Source organism: Equus caballus, chromosome X (genome assembly GCF_041296265.1).
Source record: "Equus caballus isolate H_3958 breed thoroughbred chromosome X, TB-T2T, whole genome shotgun sequence".
Lineage (NCBI taxonomy): Eukaryota > Metazoa > Chordata > Mammalia > Perissodactyla > Equidae > Equus > Equus caballus.
The window spans coordinates 61,022,722-61,046,163 of NC_091715.1; the positions used below are offsets into that span (position 1 = coordinate 61,022,722).

Genomic DNA, 23,442 nt, shown 5'->3' on the forward strand with positions numbered 1-23,442 from the left:
TCTCTACTTCCAAACTCCCTTTTAGCTGCTCTAGGGTGGCCTGCCATCTGGCTAGCAACATCTCTTTATTTGCCTAGAGATAAGTTAATGTGGAAAATGCTTACCCATTCTGCCAGCTAAATTACTGATGGAAGGTCTCATTCAAGCTACCCCTTCAGCCTGATGGGTTGTGGGGGTTGCGGGGGGTGCGGTCTGGTAGGGGGAACACCCACCCATCCTGGCACCAGTTAAATCCTTACAGTCACAAGGAGGCTATTCAGAACTGTGGAACTCAATGCATGCCCTGCTGTTTTTCCTCATTCCTAGCACAACCAACTCCCATCCACATTCAGAAGTGTGCACCCACAGACACACACACACAGAAGGGCATGCACACACACCCACGAACATACTGTCACACACGCTACACACATACATTTCCAAAGGCTTTCTGCCAAGGGTCTTAGACACCAAGAGGTGAAGGCTGTGGCAAAAGCTGTGGCATTCTGTGACACTACTTTGTCATAAACCTGGCTCAAAGACTAGGCTAAGAGAACCCTTCATCCCTTAGAGAAAAAAAAAAATTACAAAGCATTCCACTATTGTAGTCCAGTTTCCTTCCCACATAGCTTGGTAAAAAATCTCTTAAGTAACATTTAAGTTTCTCCAGATAACCAGAAACCAGATATTTCCCACTCCCATCACCTCTTGATTAACATTTGATTTTCATTTTCACTTGTCTTTCCAGTTCGCCCCCCTCTGATTTTAAGTGTCTGTGGGCACCCAAAATCACAGAATGCAAGAACTTGGAGGTCACCTAGTCCAACCATCCCCAAATGCCAATGTTAGAGGGAATCCCAAACACACTCGGGAGGAAAAAAAATGCCCAAGGTCAAACAGCCACTGAACAGAGAGAATCCAGGGCTGTAGTTGCCCAGTCTGGAGCCTTTCCTCACTCTCCAACACAGTATAAAAACAAAGTTCCCAGCCAAAATATAAGCTTACTTTAGACAATACTCTTGGAGCTAAGGGAGGGGGAGGAACTCACTAGATTCTCTTTGCAAATAAACAAGCTCTCAGTTTAACCCAGGTGGCCCCCACAAAGGGACCAAAGAGTAAATAAGAAGAAGGAATGCCAGCAAAATTCCCAGATCATGCTTACACCACAGTATCAACCAAATAAAAAATCAGCTTCTCACCCACACTCAACCAAGGAGAGCACACCTCGAGGCTCAAAACTCCTTCTGACGCCATTAAATAATACTCACTGGGTCCTGAGGTCAGGAAAATTTGAAAAGCCCTCTTCACAGCCCCTCTCCTTTCATAATCATTTCCAAAGTGAACGAACAGGACATGGAACTCGACAGCACAATGTCAGCAGATTTGCACATCACACATGAACAGCTGCCCACATGGGTGTAGGGGAAACGTGTGTATGCGCCCTAATTCCTGGCTACATGAGCCAGAAATGGCAGTATTTCAAGTCAGGTAAGCAGTGGAATGAGGAAGACCTGCCTACATCAGCTGGTGGGGGAAGGGGGCAAGTATTAGGCACAGTGGCATCAGAGACAATGTTTTTCCTGGCTTTGCCAAGAGCTTTCTCAGAGGAAACAGAAACGTTAAAATAATAATAGCAGCAATAATAACAGCAACCACCACCACCACCATCTGATACAGACATGCAAATATATGTCAAATTGGAATGCTGCTTCTAGCTCTTGCTTTCCCTAGCTCTCATCCCATCCAGACTTTTATTTTTTGGGGGGAGGTGTTCAAAACTCTCAACTTAGCACGATACATAATTTCGTTTTGCCATGGAAACCTTTCAATTAGAGACCTCTGGTCTTAAAGAACAAACAAGGAAGCAAACAAAAACCACTTTCTCATTAGCACTAGCAAGTTCTATTTAAAATGTAGTTCAAGAACATTACTGCAAATGAGATTACCCCAAAGAGGTACATCCAAATACTATTATTCCCAAGGCGGGTAAAGAGCTGCCTTTTGTTTTTTTGGAGGACACAAAGAGAAAATCCCCAATCTCAAATCCAGGGGTACAATCTTTGGGAAAAGAAACCCTAACAGCTCTTGTCAATGTCTTTTCTTGCCAATTTATAAAGATCAGAGAACGCTTTTATGTCTCATTCCATGATTTCAAAGAAATTGACATTTAATGCTTTAAGAAATGTTTTAAAGGTGGCTTCTTTCCAAATTGGAAACTGAACCCTGGATAGCAAATTGAGATTCAAAGAACACAGTCATCAACTGCCAGCTCAACACACCTCATCACAGCACTTCTCAAATTCTCGCTTCTCATTAGATACCAAAGAAACGTTTGCTCGAAATTCATGCCTTGTATCAATTTTTTCCTTCTAAACATCCAGTCCAAGACAGTCTTTCCTAAGATGCCAAAAATTAATCATGCTCTTCCCACAAGCCCCCCTGCGCCCAAACAAACACAAATGCACTCCTGATAGCAAGAGAGAAATTTTGACTAAAATTCCCTTATGAAATTTAAAAGTAGTTTTCAAAAAAATGAGTTGACAAAACACCACAAACAGCAAAGCCACTGTTTAAGGACGCAGAGCTTGTCCGTGAACGTCACATAAATGGAGAATGTGCGCACACACACACACAGACACACACACGCTTACGTAAATAGAAAGCATTTCTTTATCAACAATTTTACTCAAGCAATAAGCAACTACACTCACAGGCATTCTTAAAAGACAAGACATGACAAAAGATTTAGGGAGAGATAATATACCAACGTCATACATATCACAGCGAGGCCATGTTGAAGCTCAAAACGTTTTCCCCCCTGAGTAAGAAAGCTTGCTCTTTCTCTCCCTCTCTTTCCCTGTCTCTGTCTCTCTTGATTGTTTTTTTTCTCGGTGGTTCTCGGGATGAAATCAAAGCGAGAGTTCGCAACAGCTCAGATGGCTGAACTCCATTCAGCGCGTTCCCAGGAAAAACATGAGTATGACATTGACAAGCAGGAGGACTACAATCACGGCAAAAACGACTACAGTTTGCACATCCAGGGTCATGGTGCAATGCAGAACACTGTAGTGTTCCAGGTGGGGGGCCGGCAGATTGGGAGATGTCAGTCTCTGCTCTGTCAGACTGTCCATACAGCCACCATGCTAGAAAGAAGAGGAGGAAGTCGGGTGGTTAGGGAAGGGCTGGGTTTGGCGCCCGAGTTTGGTATGGGGGGAGGGGATGGGGACAGAGGAGCTTGCTTCCCCCCTTCTCAGGATTGAGCTGATCTTTCTTCCCTAGCTGAGAAATCTTAGCTTGCGCTGCAGTCTGCAGAGTCCAGCATTCTCTCTCGGGCGCCACGGAAAAGGCAAAATCCTGGCTTTCAAAGGGAAAGGCGGGAGGAACCAGTGCGAGGTTCTCCGGCGCCTGCTCAGTCTGTCTGTCCCGGAGTGCGTCCGTCCGCTTGCCTGGCTACCGGTCAGTCTCGGTCTCCCCTACTCCCGCTAGTTCGCTCGCTTTCCTCCGCTGGCTCTCTCGCTCTTTCCACGGGGGGCTCCCGGCTGGCAACCACTCGTTAGAGCCCTACTCGCTGGCTCTCAGCCTCTCCTCTCCCCACCCCCAAGCCCGGAGGCTGCGTTTTTAATCAACCAGCCACTGCAGACGCCTGCGTGAGGCGCAGCCCGAGCTGCTGACAGGCCCGCCAGCCAATAGCAGGTGCCGCAGCGGCGCGTTAACTCGCAGAGGGGCGGGACTTGAGCTGGCGTCTAGCCGCGGCAGCCAATCGGAGACCCCGAGACTCCCTGAGCAGGCTAGCTCTATCCTGTCTAGTGGGAGTCACAGGCCTCCAAATCTGGCGTGGGGGTGGGGAACTAGTTGGGGGCGGATTAAGGGTCTGTGAGGAGGGGGGGAGGAGAGGTGGGAAATGACTGGGAAAGAAGGAGGAAGCAGACAGAAGGCGGCGGAGAGGCGTGGCAGGAAGGCAGGGAGGGAGGACGGAACAAGGGGAAGACCACGGGAAGCAGGGGAAAAAGAGAAGGGATGATAGGAGGGAGAAAGGATAGGGAATAAGATAAAGAAAGAGAAGAGTGGGGGAAAGGAAGGAAAAAAAGATGGGGAGGAGGGAAAAGGAATGGAAAAAAAGGGATAGGTAGGTGGGGAGGAAGCATGCCCTTGGCAGCCACTTTGTTTGGAGCCTGGGCCAAGGAGGAAGCAAAGGTGCCTTTGGTCACTGCCTAAGTATTTATAGGCAACTTACAATTAGCTGTACAAAATCAACAAACCAGTGCTGTGGACAGAACCACAAGGACACACTACAAATTATCCAAAATCCAATTCTATGTCCCTCCAATGGCAAATCAGGTTTTCTTTCATACTGGTTTCTCTATAACAGCTTGCACTCTTCCAGCATGCTGAGCACTACGAAGAGAAGCCAGCTTTGCAGTGGAAATGCCTCTACAAAAATTGTAATCACTGCCCCTGTGTTTGTGATGCTGTATCTAGAATTAGGAAAAAAGCCCTGGACTAGAGACCAGAAGGTTTCAGATTTACTCCCAGCCCCACCTCAAGCTTGCTGTATTACTTTTGGACAATTTATTTCCCCTCTCTGGGCCTCCATCTCCCTTCTGTCACATGAGGACTTAGACCTGAGAATTCAGTGAAACCTCTGAACGCTTATCTCAGAAAAATACATACAATTTCAGCAAGCTCCTGGGCCATCAAAAACCCAGGACTCCCTTAAACAGAAGATCTCCAAGGGCCATTCTTACTCTTACATTCTAGGACTGGAAAAGTGAACAGAGAGATATTGATGGAGAGGAGCAAGAAACTAGCTTAGCTTGGTATAGAACAAATTAAGTTCTGGGACTCCTAGCATACTAGAGACTTTAAGAGGAATGAGAATTGCTTTCTATTGTCTAGAAATCTTTGAGGCTAGGACAGTCACCCATCTTAACTAGACTGGAAATTCTGAATGAATGCAGGTCATAAACAAAATGGCCCCTGGCCCTACAAGATAGAATAAAACCCCAAAGAAGTCCCCATTTCAAAAGTTTAGGCTCAAAACACCACCTATGAATGATCATGCCAAAACAAACAACACAAAACCCTGAATCAGATCAAGCTTCTAGATCCAACTCTCAATGTATAGAACACACAGAGGACAGACAAACATGTTAAACTGGCAATAGAGACTGTGAAAAACTACAAGATCAACAACCCAGTTCTTTAATAAATAAATAGGAAAAAAAAGAAAGATTGATTCAGGCAGAACTTGTGCAGGCGCACGCACACACACACATTTGTGACATTTATGAAACAACTGGGAATTTGAACAGACAATATTTGATGATGTTAAGCAATCACTATTAGTTGTTTAGATGTGATAATCATATTGTGGCTAAGTTTAACAAAATGGGGGAAAAGGGGTAAATTGTTGTGACCTTGGATTTGGCAATGGTTTCTTAGATATGACATAAAAAGCACAAGCACCAAAAGAAAAAAAAATAGATAAAGTGGACTTTATCAACATTAAAAAACCTTTGTGCTTCAAAGGACACTATCAAGAGTATAAAAAGAGAACCCACAATGGAACAAAATAGTTGCAAATACATATCTGACAAGGGACTTGTATTTAAAATATTATAAAGAGTTCTTACACCTCAATTATAAAAAGAAAAATTACCCAATTAAAAATTGGCAAAGGATCTGAATAACTTTTCTTCAAAGAAATGGTCAATAAGCACATGAAAAGATGCTCAACATATTAGCCATCAGGAAAATGCAAATCAAATGCAAGAAATGCAAATGAAAGATATTTACTGCAGCATTATTTGTTATGAGATACCACTTTACACCCACTAGCATGGCTATAATAAAAAAGCTAGATAATAACAAGTGTTGGGGAGGATGTGGAAAAATTGGAACCTTCATTAACACTGCTGGTGGAAATGTAAAATGATGACAACAGCCTGGCAGTTCCTGAAAAAGTTAAACATAGGGTTACCACTTGACCCAACACTTCCACTCCTAGGTATATACCTAAGAGAAATGAAAACATGTCCACACAAAAACTTGTATACAAACATTCATAACAACATTGTTCACAATAGCCAAAAAATGGAAACATCTCAAAAGTCTATCAACTGGTGAATGCATAAACACAATGTGCTATATCCATACAATAGAATATTATTCAGCCATAAAAAGGAATGAAGTACTGTTACATGCTACAACATAAATGAACTTTGAAAATATTATGCTAAATGAAAGAAGGCAGACACAAAAGGCTTTTGTATAATTCCATTTATATGAGCTGTCCATATAGTTAGAGAAAATGCTCTTTAATGAATTTTTTGTTTGAGTTATACATAAATATAATGTAAAATGTGTTTCTTATAACAGATAGTGATTCAAAATAGTTTTAAAGCCCCTCTTCTAGATTATATTGAGACAGATACTGGTGATCAGGACAGTATCATAATGTAAGCAACTAGAATCTTTCTCCTTGCAATTGAAAGTACAATCTTATCCTGTCTCTACTTCACTGTCTATTGACCCTTCAACCTACTGCAGCCTGGCTTTCACCTCATTATCCCATAGAAAACTGAAACTTCTTGTAAATATAAACAAATGACCGACTTGTTGCTAAATGTCATGGCCAATTTTCCATTTTTATTTTCCCTGACTTCTCTCCCACTTGACTCCATTGATGCCTTCTTCCTTCCTAAAATGCTTCCTTTGCCTTGAGGACAGCATCCACATGACCTGTCTAGTTATACTGTCTTTACTTCCTGCCTGGGTTCTTCTTCACCCAATTATTAAGGCCATGATTTCTCAGGGTTCTTCTAATTTCAGTCCCCTTTTCTACTCATTCCACAGCTGCAATGAATGGTGGATCCATTCATTCCCAAGGTTTGAACTACCACCTACATTACACACTGATGCACCTCCTTTCAACAAAGTTACTGGACACCAGTGTGGAACAAAACAGACATAGGCCCTTGCCTGCATGGAGCTTACAACTCTCTGCTGATGACCCCCGAGTAGTTTTCCTGAACTCTAGAGGTGTATCTCCAAATGCCTTCTGGATATCTCTTCCTGACTATCACACAAGAACCTCAAACTTAGTAAGTCCCAAACTGAAGTCATCTTCTCCCTCCCCTGCCAGCTTCCTGCTTCCCTTGAGTTCTCTGTCACTTAGGAGTGTCACACACAGAACTAGCCAAAAACTACGGAGGTATCCATAAGTCTTGCCTCTCCCTCATCTTGCTGCTAGCCAACGAGTCTCCAAGTGCTGGTGATTCTCTTCTTCCTTAATTTCTCTCTCATATGTCCCTGCTCTCTCTCCCTGCTGTCAGTACCTTTAATCAGTTCCTCTTCATCTCTGATCTATTACCATTCATTACTAGGTCTCTTCTGCTGCTCTCTCTCCCCAATTCAGCCTCTACTCTCCTGCCCAAATTCTCTCTCTCAAAAGCGGTTCTGCTCTTATCAGTCCTATGGTGGATACTATAGATTGGTTCCTCAGGAACCATGCCACCCTCCTTCTAGCCTGCCTTCCTATATTGCTGAAAACCTAAAAACCAAAACAACTACAACAACCACCTGTCATTTCTCAGACTCCTTTGCATCCAGTGTTCTAGGCATGATTTATTTCTGCCAATCATATGCACATGCAAAAATATTTGGAAGGAAGTGATAATGCAGAAGCCGTATTCCTGCAGCTTCTGCTGGCAAGCACAATGGTGGAGGTTTTAGGGTTTTCTGCAGCCATGTTACTTTTCCCTAGGCCCCAGTGTGTGGTCACTGGCTTTGTGCACTTGGGGAAGCAGAGAATGGGACTTTTTTTTTGCCACTGAGGATCTGGAAGGCATGATGATACTCTAGTCAATAGTTAAGGCAGTGGTAGATTACTGATTTCTAGATCACAGATAAGGTGGACTGTTCCCAAAGCCCCGATGCCTCACCTTCCTGCTTATAGCAGAGAAAATAGCTCCCTTGTTATTGTTCTGGGAGTCATTCCTGGAGGCTCAGCCTAAGGCTTACCTCTCCAGCCCTTCTACCAATTTTGGAAGCACCTGATATTCTGTATTAAAACTCTTTCTGCTGAAAATGACTAGAGTGATTTAATTTCTGCAGCTGAACTCTGACTTACATAACTCCTCTGCTCAAAGGCCTTCCATGGCTCTTCACTGCTTTTAAATCACATTCTGTGGCATGGCATACAATGCCTTGCCAATCTGGTATCCTTTGGCCTTTCTAACCTCAGCTCTCACCAATGCCCTCTCATTCTCTACCTAAACAGAACCTACTGTAGTTCTCATAACCCACTAGATTCTCTTGCCTCAGGCCCTATGTACTATTGTTATCCTTCCCCAGCCCCCACCTCAAAGCTCAGCTCAGGTGCCACCTCCTCCAGAAGGCTTTCCCTGATGCTCTCCCCTCAAAAACATGCTGGACCATAAACATAGGACCCTGTGTTTACCCCCTTGGAGCACTTATTAAACTGTATTACAATACAGTTTACAATACTTTTCTTTTCTTGTTTGTATCCTGCACTAGACTATAGAGCTAAGAGGGTAGAAATCATGCCTGTCTTGTTCACTGCTTTATCCCCCATGCCCAGAACAGTGCCTGACACTTAGCAGGTGCTTCATAAACATCTGTTGAATACATGAGTGTCTGCTTCATCTACTTGTTTCCACTCAGAGAATCATATCTTCCAGCCACAGAAGGCAAGACTTGATAAGACCTCAAAGAAAATCTAGTCTAAACCCTCATGTTCCAAGTTAGGAAACTGAGACCCAGGTAATGTAAGCAATCTGCCCAAGATTACACAGCTAATTGCTGGCAGAGCGGAAATCAAAATTCTTGTCTCTTGTCTAAAAAGTACTTCTGAGAAATTTCAGACTTTGGAACATGACATTTGATCCCAGCCCCGTCCATATGTGGTCAGCCTTCTGACTGAGATGACCATTCAACTCTGCTCACAATTAAATTCAAAAATATTAGATGAGTCCCCCACATTTAACAGCAGTATCCCCACCCCAGACCCAGCCCTTCTGCTGACAAATATCAAGGAATCAGAGAATCTCTTGGTATAGCCCAATTCCATCCTTCAATCTCTTCTGCAACATCCCCACCAAGTAGTTATGGAGTCTCAGCTCCAACACCCACAATGATCGGGAGGTTCCTCTCTCTTGAGACAGCCTATTCATCTTTGGGACAATCTCAGCTGGTAGAAAGTTATTCCATCTATTTGAGCCAGATGTTATCACCACTTCTATCACAGCCACTGCTGAGGAGCTAATCACTCCATGAGATGGTCTGGGATATAACTGCTCCTAAATTCACACTGAAATTACTATAAGCACCCAGTATATTTCTCAGGACCCAAAGGACACTCATTAGATAATAATAATAGTAGTTAACACTTACAAAATGCTTACTCTTTGCCAGGTATTGTTTTAAGCCCTTTACATGCATTAACTCTTTTACTCCTCACAAGAACCCTGTGAGGTAGATACTATTACCCTTATTTTACAGATGAGGAAACTGAGGCACAGTGGTTAAATAACTTTCCCAAGGTCATATGGCTAGTCAGTGGTAGAGTCCAGATGCACACTCAAACAGTCTGGCTCCAGAGCATACGCTCTTAAACACTGTGCTATATAAATGCCACTAGGTGACACATGTCCCATCTTCCAATAGCATCTGACATGATGTCTCCTGGGTCGCAGGAATAAACTATTTCAATGTCCTGACCTGAGTCCCAGTGGCCTACCTCCAAGGTGCAAGATGCCTAAGTCTTAAATCTTTGCCTTCTCTCAGGGAAAAGCCAATGCCTCGTTGTCCTTTGCCTTTGATGGTTCAAACAACTCCCAAAGTCCTACTTCTGCCAGGAAACACACCCATGGGAAGTTCCGCATTTTTTCCTGACCCTCACTGCTACTCACTTATTTGTCATCCAATCCCCACCCCAGTCACCTGATAATCCCTGTTGCTTGCCACAGGCAGTCTAAAGATATTGAAACCTGTCTGTTCATTGTCTTGGCTACCGATGTGACTAGATGCTCTTGCACATGCATGCATATCAGCTCTATTTAAGAGAGTCAGTTCCCTGAGGACAAGACCTCCTGGTTAGTTCAATTATTCAGCACAGAGATCATTACTCCTCCAAAATCAGTTAAATTCAGTAAGCACTTACTCTGACAGCTAAGGGGCACAGAGAGGCTCTCAGGAAGCTTACAGTCTAGTGGAGGAGATAGTAACAAAAACACATAATTTCAATGTCATGCAGTAAAGTGTCCCGAGTACAATCAGATAATGAATAAAGTTGTTGATGATTATAGAACAAATCATAGAATTTCATATTCAAAATGGGGAAAAAAATGTCATTTCCTCCCCACCTTCCTACGAAGAAATCCTTTCTACATTATATGTGATGGGTAGGGGGAGTAGGAGGGGGAGGAGGAAACACCTACTTTGGGTATGCATGATGCTAGGCCTTTCAACATATCATTTTATTTAATCCTCCCCACAAGGCTGAAAATAAGGAATTGCTATTGCTATTTTAAAGAGTAAGAAATTAAGGTTCAGAATGTATACATCATTTGCCCATAGCCATACAGGTAGGATGTAGCAGTAGCAGGATTTAAACCGAGATCTGTTTCCAAAGCTTACCATTTTTCTCTACTATCCTTGATGAGTTTTGTCCAGCAGCTGCTGGAATATTTTCAGTAACAGGAAGCTCACTCTGAAGCTTCCAAAGCCATTATTCATTTTGAGCTGAAATTCACTACTCTATGGTTTCTGCCCATCTGTTAAGAGTGCTATTCTCTGGGAAATGCAAAAAAAGCCAAGTCCTTCTAAGCAATTTGTATTCTTAAGTATTTGAAGACATTTATCATGGGTTCAAACTCTGTTTCCTTCTGAACACTCTCTCTCTTTCTCTACACACACTTATACAAACACACACACACACACTTGTTTTCCAAGATAAATATGACCAAGTTCTTCCATTTGTGACGTGGTTTGCAGTCCCCTCCCCAGGCTGGTTACTCGTCAGTTTGTCCATATCCCTCAGAACACATACCCAGGTAGGAGTGACAATAGGGAGTAGAGTGGGATTGTCCCCTCCCTTATTCTGAACAGTGAACCTTATGCTGAACTACCTCTGAGCTCACATTCACCTAAAATGGCTGATGCTCCCATGTGCTCCTCTTTCCCCACAATGCCTTGAGAAGCTCATGGCAAAGTGAAAGAGCAGTGGATGAGAAGTTAAAACTTTCAGATATAAGCCCAGCCTCTGTTTCTTGGTAGCTGTGTGACCTCAAGCAAGTCTCTTAACTTCCTTAAAACTCAAAAAGCTATGACTTGTTTTTAGCTGTAGCTTAAAATAAAGCATGGATTGTTTTAAATCTTCAACAGCCTTGCCAAAGGTGTTGACAAGGCATAGAGTTGGTCTCAAGTGGGGTACCCTTAGGAAAGGGTGATGGATGATTAACTTAAGTTAAAGAATAAAGTTGCATATAATTGTGTGGTTGCAGGGGATGGAATTTTATGAGGAAAATCAGACATAAGGTTAAAAATTTGGTTCTGCCTGAAGACTTTTCTCCTAGTTATCTACAAGTTTAGCTCTTTCATCTCTTCAAAAAGAGTCCTTCCTTGACCACTTTCTCTAAAACTGCACCACCCCATCACTATCTATCCCATTATTCTGCTTTTCCTTCTAGCCCTTATCACTACCTGAAATATTATATGATTATTTGTTTGTTGGTTTATTGTCTCCTTTTATAAACTATAAACGCCATGAAGGCAGAGACTGTTTTGTTTGCTGCTGTATCTCCAGCACCTAGAACAGTACGTGGCATTCAATAAACATTATTTTGCCAGGCCTTTTTTCTTTCTTTCTTTTTTTTTTTTTTGAGGAAGATTAGCCCTGAGCTAACTACTGCCAATCCTCCTTTTGCTGAGGAAGTCTGGCCCTGAGCTAACATCCATGCCCACCCTCCTCTACTCTATATGTGGGACGCCTGCCACAGCATGGCTTGCCAAGCAGTGCATAGGTCCACACCCGGGATCCGAACTCGTGAACCCTGGGCTGCCGAAGTGGAACATGTGAACTTAACCATTGCAACACTGGACCAGTCCCCAATAAATATTTTTTAATGACTGAATAACTAAATGAATAAATGAATGAATGAATGAATGATGAGTGAATGTAGACCAAGGCCTAGCCCTGCTGACTCACAATATAGGATGTAGAGGAAATGTGTCATGGAAAATATTCTCTGATGCAGCCTATGAATACCAACCTTTGCCCCCGCCCCCCCCCCCCCCCCATTAGTCAGAACTCTTCCAAAAGGAACTAAAAGTTCCAGATAACAGGTTGAGAATTTCGGGCCCTTTTTGGTTTTTTTGTTTCCCATTGGCACAGACACCACTCTTAAACCACCACCCAGCACTTTCCTCAAGAAACACTGCCTACACCGCCCTCCTGTGGCCAAAGACTGAATACATATCTGAATAAATATCTAGGAACAGCAGTTTCCTTCTGTTCCTTTGCATGGATCAATTTCAGGCCTATTTCTTTTTTGGGGGGGGAGGGGGAAGCAGCTTATTTCAGTTCTATTTCAAGCAATCTGGTGGGCCAGACAACCTGCCTCTCCTCAGGGTAGAAAGGATTGGTTGTAAAAGAACAGCAGGGGTCTAAAAGCCCCTTCAGAGGAAATACAATGATTTCCTATCAGGCTCAGAATCAAATTTCTGGGGCAGTCAAACTCAATCGTGCATAAATTCAAGTCTAGGATGGGCAGTGAACACTTCCTTCAGTATCAGGCCCAGTGTTCAGTTTTGGAGCCTAATCTCCTGAATAATTCCATTCTTGGGCCTCATGAATCATTCAACCAGCTACCCCCTCTAACTCCTGGGTCCAGGTTTATTGATTTGCAGGCTTCATTTAAACTGTACACAACTGGGAAGTCAGGATATTAAGCACTCATCATCAAATTAAGCACGGAGTTTTGCTCATAATAGGTGCTTGCCAAGAATTACATAGATAAGCTGGTAGATTGGTAGGTAGGTAGGCAGATGATAGGAATAAGTTGAGATGGCTATAGGAGAGAAGAAGGTTGGTTCAGCTGGGAGTTTGTAAGATGCTGGATTACGTGTAAGAGGGAGACTAAGGAATTGACTTAGGAATTGTATTTTCTAGAGAAGTCCAAGGTAGTCTAGCAACTAGCAATGAGGCTCTGAGTGAAGATGTAAAGAGAGGGTTGAATACCACCAAAGACTGGTAAAGAACAGATGTGTACAGGACAGAGGCTTGTACAGATTTGTGAGGGCCCAGCTGAAGCTCTCTGTGGACTGATAGGGAGATATCTCAAAGATACATTATGTACAAAAAATAAAGATGAAGATTAGTATGTAAAGTGTGTGGTAAAAAAGAAGGGAAATAAGAAAATATTTTTGTATCTCCTAATATCTGCATAAGGAAAGTCTGGAAGGATACACTAAAAGCTAATAAAGCTGGTGACCTCTAATGGGAGAACCTGGGTAGATAGAGAACACTAACTATATACATTTTTATACTTTGATTTTTTTTAAGCATGTGAATATATTATCCATTGAAAAATTAAATTTAAAAAAGTTAAATATGTTGCATGATCTTAGTAAGTCAGTCTTCCTCTCCCTCCTTCTCTCTCTCTCTCTATCCTTCAATTAACTAATGTAGGAAAAGCCCTAGACTTAGAAGCAGTATACCTTGGGAGTTGAGAACTGAGACACTACAACCAGCTTGCTGAGGTTCAACCTTGGTTCTGCCAATTGCTGCTTGTGTGACCTTGAGCAAGTTACTTAATGTCTTTGAGCCTCACGTTTCTCATCTTTAAAATGGGAGAATGGTATAATGCCCTCTTTCTCATTCTGCCCTTCACTTTGAGCAAGCCCCAGACTCTCAGTACCCTAGTTTCCTCATCTACAAAACAGGGAGATTCATATGGTTGCTGGTGAGAGTTTGATGAGTGAATACACATAAAGCACTTAGAAAAACACCTGGCACATTGTAATGCTCAGTAAATGCTAACAATTACTATTATTTGAGGGTTTGAATACTATCTCTGTATTTTAGGGAAATCATATACTCAGCCTCAGTTTCCTCATCTATAAATAGAAAAAACAAACAATAACTACCCAAGAGATGATGAGATAATGTATTCAAAGGTGCTCTATAGAGTGAAAAATTTGATTAGGATGTGAAGAATTGTTAAAATATGAAAAGGTGGAGGGATACTAAATGAAAATTCCATCTGTTCAAGGCTCCGCACTTTCATCTCCAGCATTCCAAATGAGGCCATATATAAGGGGCAAGTGGAAATGTTTAAAGGTCATGAGTCATTTGAGTATTAAATGTCAGGAGATGAGTCCTGCTTCCCACCTCTCTAAAATAGAGTGTCCAAAAGGGGCTGCACACCACTGGTTGCCACTCCATCCTGAGGTGCCAAGCGTTTCCATGTAACTGTTCCTATTTCTAGAAGGTGCTGAGGCTTAGTGATGCCCCTACTATCCTTAGCAGCTTCTCAGAAAGGAAAGCAAGTGGCGTCCAGCATCGAAGTCTCACTCCCCTGGCTCCACGCAACCAGTTTATAAAGTACAAAACAATTCACTTAAGCAGAAGTACCAATTCTCCAAATCCCAGCAACTAGCCCTTACAGGTTCATTTTATGACATATAAAGCCCTTTCATCCCCATTACCTGGCTTGCATCTCCAACAGCCCAAAAAGGCTGGCAATGGGTGAGGAGTAATCATTCCCATTTTACAGAAAAGGAACACTTTGCTTCTCAGAAGGAAAGTGATGTACCCAAGCTCTCACCACTTCATTGGAGAACGGAAAGAAGAAAGGATTAAGAGCCAGAAGACCCAGTTCTGGGAAATGTACTTGAGAATCTATAAAGTCCTATACATTCGGGATTTTAACAAACTGTCATGCCAGGGCCAGGCCTAGAACCTGAGTCTCTTGTCCTTAAGACAAGAACTCTTGCTGCACTGATGATGGAGAAGAGAACAGCAAATAAGGGCCAAGAGAAAATTAGCCCCCCAAGAATAACTGCAGCTTATATTTAAATAGAACTTCACAGATTCCTAAATACTGTGACCTTTTATTTCATTTCAACCTCATGGCAACCTTGTGAGGAAAGTGCTGCAGGAAATAGGAATCTAAAACTTGAACCACCCACACACATACTTCTTATTCCTCTTCCCTGCTGTATTTTTTCTCCTTAGAACTCAGAACTAACATACTATATGTTTTATTTAATCATTTGCTTAGCATGCATGTTCTCTACTAGAAAATTTGTTCCACGAGGACAGGATTTTTGTCTGTTTTGTTCACTGTCCAGTGCCTAGAACAGTGCCTGGTACATAGCAGATACTTAATAAATATTATTGAATAAGCGAACGAATGAATGAGTGTGTGTGTGTATGGAGAGAGAGAGAGAGAATGAGCTTCCCATTTCAGCATATCCCCCACACCTCACTGCCTGGATAGTTCAGGGGCATCTTACCTGGGGCAAAGGGAACATTTACTGCAAATGTTTCTGCCCTTTCTGGGGCCAGCTCCAGGCATGGTGGCTATAGCTAGCCTGGGGTTCACCTCCTTCATCAGCTCACTCATCCACTCCACAAATATTCACAGAGTGCCTGCTGTGTGCACAAATGGCACTCTGCCAGGCCTCATTGCCCTTTACATACCCAAATACATGTGTCTCGCACCCAAAGAGCTTCCCTGAGTTTTCACCTCTGGAATGTATAGTGGTGAAGGAAGAAGAAGCAAAGTCATTTGAGTTCTCAGCACGTGACCTGAGTGTCCCTCCCTCTTCCACAACTTACCTGGCAGTTTCCTCCACTGAAGAACTGTGCCTACCTCATAGGATTATTGGGATGATTAAATTAGACACACACGCAAAACACTTTTAACAGTTCCTGGCACAAAATAAATGCTGGCTTTGTAAATGTTAGCTGTTATTCTTAAGCCTTACTGCATTCGTGATCTTATTACTGGTGCCCCTCACCTCTGGAATGAAGGAGGCCAGGCAAACATCCACTCCTGGCAAGCGGAGAGATTAATGCTCCAGGAGCTACTATGAAGTTACAGACCTATTTCTCATCCTGGCTCTGTTTGGAGATAGGTGTGTGGAGAAGATATTTCATCTCTCCTAGCCTTAGTTTCCCCAACCTTAAAGTACAAAAGTGTTGTGAGGCTTACATGAATTCATGTTTGTGAAGGTGCATTGAAAATGCAAAATAACAAATGTGAGGGATTATTATTATACTAAGATAATAAAGGCTATAATTAATTGAGCCCTTGCTATGTGAAAGACACTGTACCAAGTGCTTTACATAGATTAAATTATTTCATCTTCACAATAGTACTAATTATTCTAGTTACTCCAGACCTGGTACTACTATTATTCCAGTTTCATAGATAAGGTGCGATGGTTAATTTTATGTATCAACCTGTCTGGGGCCACAGTGCCCAGATATTTGCCCAAACATTATTCTGTATATTTCTGTGAAGGTATTTTTTTGAATGAGATTAACATTTAAATCAGTGGACTTTGAGTATAGCACATGATACTCCATACTGTCAGTGAGCCTCATCTAATTGGCTGAACGTCTTAATAGAACAAAGGCTGATCTCCCCTGAGCAAGAAGGAATTCTGCCAGCAGACTGCCTTTGGACTCGGACTGAAACTTGTCCAAGCTTGTTGGCCTACCCTGCAGATTTTGGACTTGCACTTCCACAATCATGTGAGCCAATTCCTTAAAATCTCTCTCTCTCTCCACACACACACACACACACACACAGACATACCCTGTTGATACTGTTTCTCTGGAGAACCCTGACTAATACATAAGGAAACTGAAGCATAGAATGGCTAAATCCCTTGCCCCAAATCACACAGCTAGTCAGTGGCAGAGCCAGAAACCTAGGAGTCATCTTCTTTGTTTACTACCTGATGTACACCTCTCTCAATCAATCCAGCAGCAATTCCCATTGATCCTATCTTCAAAATCAATGTTAAATCTGCCCTCCTCTTCCCAAGTCCACTGACTTTATTTTTGTAGCAGCATCTCAACTGGGCTTGCCATCTCCACTTTCACCCTCCTCAATTTATTCTTTATAGAGTCTGCAAAAGCCAACTTCTCAGCTCAAAAAGCAGACCCCATCATTCCACTGCTTCAAATGCTTCCTATTATACTTAAAATAAATAGCACTTGCCAATGCTCAGCACTGTAATGCACACTGTGAGCATGTTAACTCACTTCATCCTCACAATAATACTAGGGATAGTGCCATTATTATCCCTGTTTTTCAGAGGGCATAACTGAGGCACAGAAAAGTTAGGTAACATGCTCAAGGTCACAAAACTAAGAAGTGGCGGAGTCAGAATTTGAATGTAGGCAGTCTTGTTCCAGAGTCTGTGCCATTAACCACTAAACCATACTGCCTTTGAGCTGATACACAACCTCCCTGGGCCTACAAGCTCCCTAGGCCTTTAAGGTCTTGTGTGAGCTGGTTCCTGCCTGACTCTGCCTTCCTATCATGCCACTTGCTTCTTCTCTCCCTGTGCTCCAATCATACTGGCCTTCTTTCTATCCCTCAAGCATACCAAACTATTTCAACCTCAAGGCCTTTGCACATGCTATTACTGCTGCCTCCTCCAAACTCCCCACAAACCTCACTGTCTCTTCATTTTTTGTTGTAATCCAAATGAGTTAGGATCTTTCCCCAAATTTCTACACAGCACTCAAATGTCACTTCCCTGGTATGCCAGGCAGGCCCTTTGACAAAATTTCTTCTCATGGCAATAGGACTTCTTAGAGCTAGTTGAATGCATTTATTTTCCCCTACTGCCTGGTTTCCATTACTGAACAGCTTAATCACTTGCAGAACTAGTCATGTTCTAACACACACATGCCAAAAACAGCACCACAAGAAAACCTCTCAAAGCAATGGGATCCTAAGAGGAAGCTCCTCTCATAATGTCGTGGGGCTCTTTGGGGGCCTTTCTCAGTCTCTTCTCAAGAAGAGAATTCAGGAAGCCTTAGGCTAGGGTGGGAGGGATTGTTCTTTGTGAATGAAATTCCTATTGGATCTCATAGCACTCACAGAAGAGGAAAGTTAGGTCTGGTCTTCTGAGGTCTAAATTAAGGGGAGTAGAATAGAGCATATTCTGCTGCCCAAGTGTGTATCCTGTCTGTCCTGATGTACACCTGAAATTTATATAATGTTATAAACCAATGTTACTGCAATAAAAAAATTATTTTTTTTAATTTTTAAAAAAGAATCCTATGTAGCCATACAAAAGGAGGCATTTCTGCATATACTGATATAGAATAATCTTCAAAGGATATCGTTAGTTGAAAAAAAAGCAAGTGCAGAACTGTGGAATATGCTACTATCTGTATGAAGAAAAGAAAATATGTGTGTAAGTGCGTGTGCATACATAAGTAAATGCTTGTAAAGGCATAGAATATCTCCATACAAACACCTAAGAAACTGATTACAGTGGGTGCCTCTGGACCACGTGACTGAAGACCAAGGGAAGGAGGGAGATGTATGAAGACAATTTTTAACACATTCCCTTTCCTACTTTTTCAATTTTGTTCCATGTGCACGTATTATCTATTCAGGATAAGTAAACAGTTTTCTTATGCATCTATTACATGGGGAATGGAAATGTCGAGTTGCTATTAAATATTGACAGAAATTTATTTTTCAGATTAGCTAGAAAGGACTCTGAGAAATATAACATGATTAGTCAGTGATCATACACAAAGGAAGCTGTGGTTCTGAGCCAAGTGGGATGGGCTCTGGCTCTGAAGGAAATATAAATATAAGAACAATAAATTTTTATATAGCTTTTACTCTGTGCCAGGCACTGTTCAAGGTACTTTACACATATTCACTCATTTAATCCTCACAACAACACTATGAAATTGCTATGTACTACTATCTTCCCAACTTTAAAAATGAGGCTCCTGAAGGGTTAAGAGGGCTGCACAAGACCACACAGTTAATAAGTGGCCAGAGCAAGTATCTGAACACAGGGTATCTGGGCCCAGGGTCTGTGCTCCCAACCATTATACTGTGTTGCTGATACCAAGGCAGAGTGAAAAAAAGCTAGGGGATTCTGCCTGCTGTATCACTAGCACTTAGCAGTTTATAAGTAATCAATAAATACATTGGATAAATGGTAAAATGGATGAATGGATAAATGAATGTATGGATGGCTGACTAGATCGGTGAGTAGATGGGGGCATGGATAGAGAGATTGAGAATGAATGGATGGATCATAGGTGGGTGGGTAGGTTGTGGAAAGAGTAAGGCTTTTGTAATCAGATAGATCTGAATTTGAAGTCTGATGCTGCCATTTATTTAACCCTGTGCAAGACCCTTAAACTCTCTATCCCTGTTTCCAAGCTGGACTATGAACTCTGGGAAGGAAGAGATATTTTTCTGTTTCATTCCCTGCTGTATCCCCAGTGGCTAGAAGAGTACATGGCACATAGTAGGTACTCAGCGAATATTTGTTGCATGAACTTATAAACTAACAAATCTTGATATTAAAACCTATTTTGTAGGGGCTAATGTGAGGACCGATTGAGATAACATTTAGCATAACTGGCACATAACAGGCAAGCTTCCCTTCCCTTGGCCCCTACTAAATTTACTTCATGAAGGTTGCAGAAGGCACATGTAACTGGGAATTGGGATGTGTGGATTCTTTTCTCAGTTACTGAGTAGCTGTGTGGTCTTGGGTCAAGCACTCACTCTCTCTGAGACTCAGTTTTCACAACCTATAAAGTGAGTGGTATTCAAACATTTTGTGTGGGAGGTAGGGGAAATGCAGGGCAAATAAAACCCTTTTCCAAAATCTTAAGCAACAACCCAACAGATAAAGCAAAACTCCAGGTGCTCTGGATGAATCAAAGGTGGGAGAACTCAAACTCTTGCCTGACCTTGCCCATACCCTCCCCTTGAGGCACTGCCAGAGTAACCCTAGGGCTCTGAGGCAGGGGTCTGCAAACCTTTTCTGTGAAGGGCCAAATAGTAAATATTTTAGGCTTTGCAGGCCATATGTTCTCCATCACAACTACTCAACTCTGCCTTCGTATCAGCAAGGCAGAATGGGCATGGCTATGTTCCAATAGAACTCTATTTATGGGCACTGAAATTTGAATTTCATATAAATTTTCATTTAATTTCATATATGTATCACAAAATATTATTCTTTCAATTTTTTTCCAACCACTTAAAAGCGTAAAAACTATTCTTAGCTAGTGGGTTGGATTTTCAGGCTGTAGTTTTGTGATCCCTGATCTAAGGAGTTGGGCTAAATTATCCCCAAGGTCATCCAGCTTGGACATTACAGCTGAGGCAGCCTGGAAGCAACATGAGCATTGTAGAGAGTAAAGCCTGAAGCTATACTGTTGCCATGGAAATTCTAGGAAGTAGATAGAGTGGCCTGGGTCTGCTCTAGGTTAGGAGACTACCTCAAAAAGGAGAGCTCTACTCCCACCCCTCACTTCCCCAGGCTGAACTACATTTTAAAATACTTGGTAGTTCATCTACTGTCAGAACTTTAACTGTCACCAATACTTCTCAATCCTCCTCTGAGCTCTGTAGGTCACCAACTGCCTATTGGATATCTCCCATATGAGGATGTCTAAGCATCTCAAACTCAACACTTATGCTGTACTTGTAGCTGTCCTCTTCACCCCGTCCCTAAATGCTGCTCCTCATTTTGCATTCCCTATCTCTGTGAAGGATATCACCATCCACACGATCTCACAAGAAGACTCTGTCACTGGGAGGAAGCAAAGGAGGACTAGGGTATGTCAATTCTTGACTGATCCTTCACCAGATTGATGGCAACATTTTAATCACTGGCCACATCCATCAGGCTGTGGCTCACAGTCCAAAGCTGAGTTTAAGCCCTTAGATTCTGTGTTTCTACACTGGCAGACATACATGGGGATTAACTGTGACAATGACTGCAAGTTGTCTCCCAACAGCCCATTCTCACCTTCTTCCTTTGTATCAGAAACCTTGCCCCTGATTACTAGCTGTGCACATTGCCACTAAGTTTCCAAGTTTCCCTTGCAGCTGGGAACATCCATGTGACTCAGTTCTGACCAATATAAGTAGAAGTATTAAATAGGACTTCTAGGAAGGCTTCCTTAAAAAGAAAGGTCAAGTCCTTTTCTTCCTCTTTTGCCCTTCCTGCTGCCTAGAATGTGGATGTTAATAGATGTTCTAGAGCTTCAACATCCAACGTGGACCATGAAGCAACCTCAAGAATGAAAGCCAAATGTTAGAGATGGTAGGACAGAGAAGTCTCTAAAGACTTCCTGAAGCTGCAATACTGGCCCAGGTATGCCTATCTCCTGACTTCTTTTATGTGAAAGAATAAAACCTATGTGTTTTAAGCCAGTGTAAATAGATCTCTGTTATTCATAGGAGAATCAAATCAACTGTTAAACTAACCAGTTGGCCATTCCACCTTGCCTATGCAGAGATTTCCACCAACTCAAATGTGGTTTTTATAAAGGTCACACGAAATTTGGCATAGGATTTAGTCCATGGTTCCATATTCTTCTCCAAAGCAGTAGCACACCAAGAGTGGGGTAATAGGAATGGACAACCCATAGTGCAGGCAATGAAAGAGTATGCTATCTACAGAGAATTTTTTTAAAAGACTAATAGTATTGTTTATTATCACCATGCACCAGCAATTTTAAATAATGTTAGTAATAAAATACTCCCTGAAAAAATCTTTTGTTGGTCAAAGTTCTAAACAATTGTTGTTACTACTGAGTTTTAGTAATATATATAAAGTCTCAAATTAGCATATTTTATTATTTATCCTCTAATAACATTGTATTATACATGAAAGTTGTTTAAATCACTAATCATCAGGGAAATGCAAATCAAAACTACACTTAGATGTTATCTTACACCTGTTAGAATGGCTATAATCACCAAGACAAAACCCAACAAATGTTAGAAAGGTTGTGGAGGAAAGGGAACCCTCATCCACTGCTGGTGGGAATGGAAACTGGTACAGCCACTGTGGAAAATAGTATGGAGATTTCTCAAAAAACTAAAAATATAAATACCATATGACCCAGCTATCCCACTACTGGGTATTTACCCAAAGAACTTGAAATCAACAATTCAAAGAGACTTATGCACCCCTTTGTTCATTGCAGCATTATTCACAATAGCCAAGATGTGTAAGTGACCCAAGTGCCCTTCTACGGATGAATGCCTAAAGAAGACATGGTATACATATATGTACATAATGGAATATTACTCAGCCATAAAAAAGACAAAATCGTCCCATTCACAACCACATAGATGGAACTTGAGGGCATTATATTAAGCGAAATAAGCCAGACATGGAAAGACAAACACCATATGATTTCGCTCATATGTGGAATATAAACAAACTTATGGACAAAGAGAACAAATTAGTGGCTACTGGGGGAAGGGGAGTAGAGGGTGGACACAAGGGCTGAAGGGGAATACTTATATGGTATATGACAAATAATGTACAATTGAAATTTCACTACATTATAAGCTATTACGACCACAATAAAAAAAAAAAGTTGTTTCAGAGAACTTCCAGTTATACAGTTGCCCCCCCCGACACACACATACAGACTTTACATGTTTCTTAGGTTCATTTCACTTTAAATGTTTAGAATCATTCAAGGTAGCTTTGGATGCATTTCATGTCTGCAGTCCCTCTTGTACTATATGTTCCAGCATTTAAGTAGTAGGTTCAAAGTAAACAGTGATAGCACAATGATTGTGAAGTCAAAGAAACAGAATATAAGTTACTTCAATTCTATAATTCTGTGTGACCAATTGGAGTTTCTATTTGTGCTTCAAATCTAAACCAGTGAAAACAATACAAACTGCAAGGTGTACTATTTTTGTTGAGTAAATGCACATTTTAGATCCTATATGAGATGTCACTGAATTAGAATATTTTTAAAATTGAAGTTTATTCTTTTTCATTGTTAATTATTTGGAAATTAAAAAACAAATCAAGAAAACAATTATCAGTAATTATTACTGAAAATAATTTTTTCATATAAAGGAGAGAGTATTAAATATGATACATTCCAGATATCACATAGTCTAAGTATACAACATGTCCAAAGTTCTAATAATACACTTAATCATCTCCAGAATCCCAGAAAGCAAGGGACTGGTTCACTGGTAATCCACATAGAACCAACCCTCAATTAGCCACACTAGAGGGTAGGAGCCCAAAGCAGATGATTTGATCATTGACTTAGATGTGAAATGCCCTTGCATGCATCCACCCACTGGGTGTTCATTCTAGCCTCACACTCAGCCATCTGAGAATCAGACGGGTGGTCAGAAAGGAGAAAGACAGACCATCCTC

The 23,442-nt window shown here is 41.7% G+C and overlaps 1 protein-coding gene across 28 annotated transcripts in view; it reads right to left on the minus strand.

Moving 5' to 3' along the window:
* Positions 1-23,442, minus strand: part of ARHGEF9 (Cdc42 guanine nucleotide exchange factor 9) — a 569,920-nt gene that overhangs the window by 139,956 nt on the left and 406,522 nt on the right. For 2 of the 28 annotated variants that reach the window (XM_014728943.3, XM_014728939.3), the window contains exon 1: positions 2,748-3,572. The exons of 13 other annotated variants lie outside the window; for them this stretch is intronic. In XM_014728943.3, coding sequence (XP_014584429.1) covers positions 2,748-2,756 — 9 coding nt within the window. In that variant the 5' untranslated portion in view covers positions 2,757-3,572. 28 annotated transcript variants of the gene reach the window in all.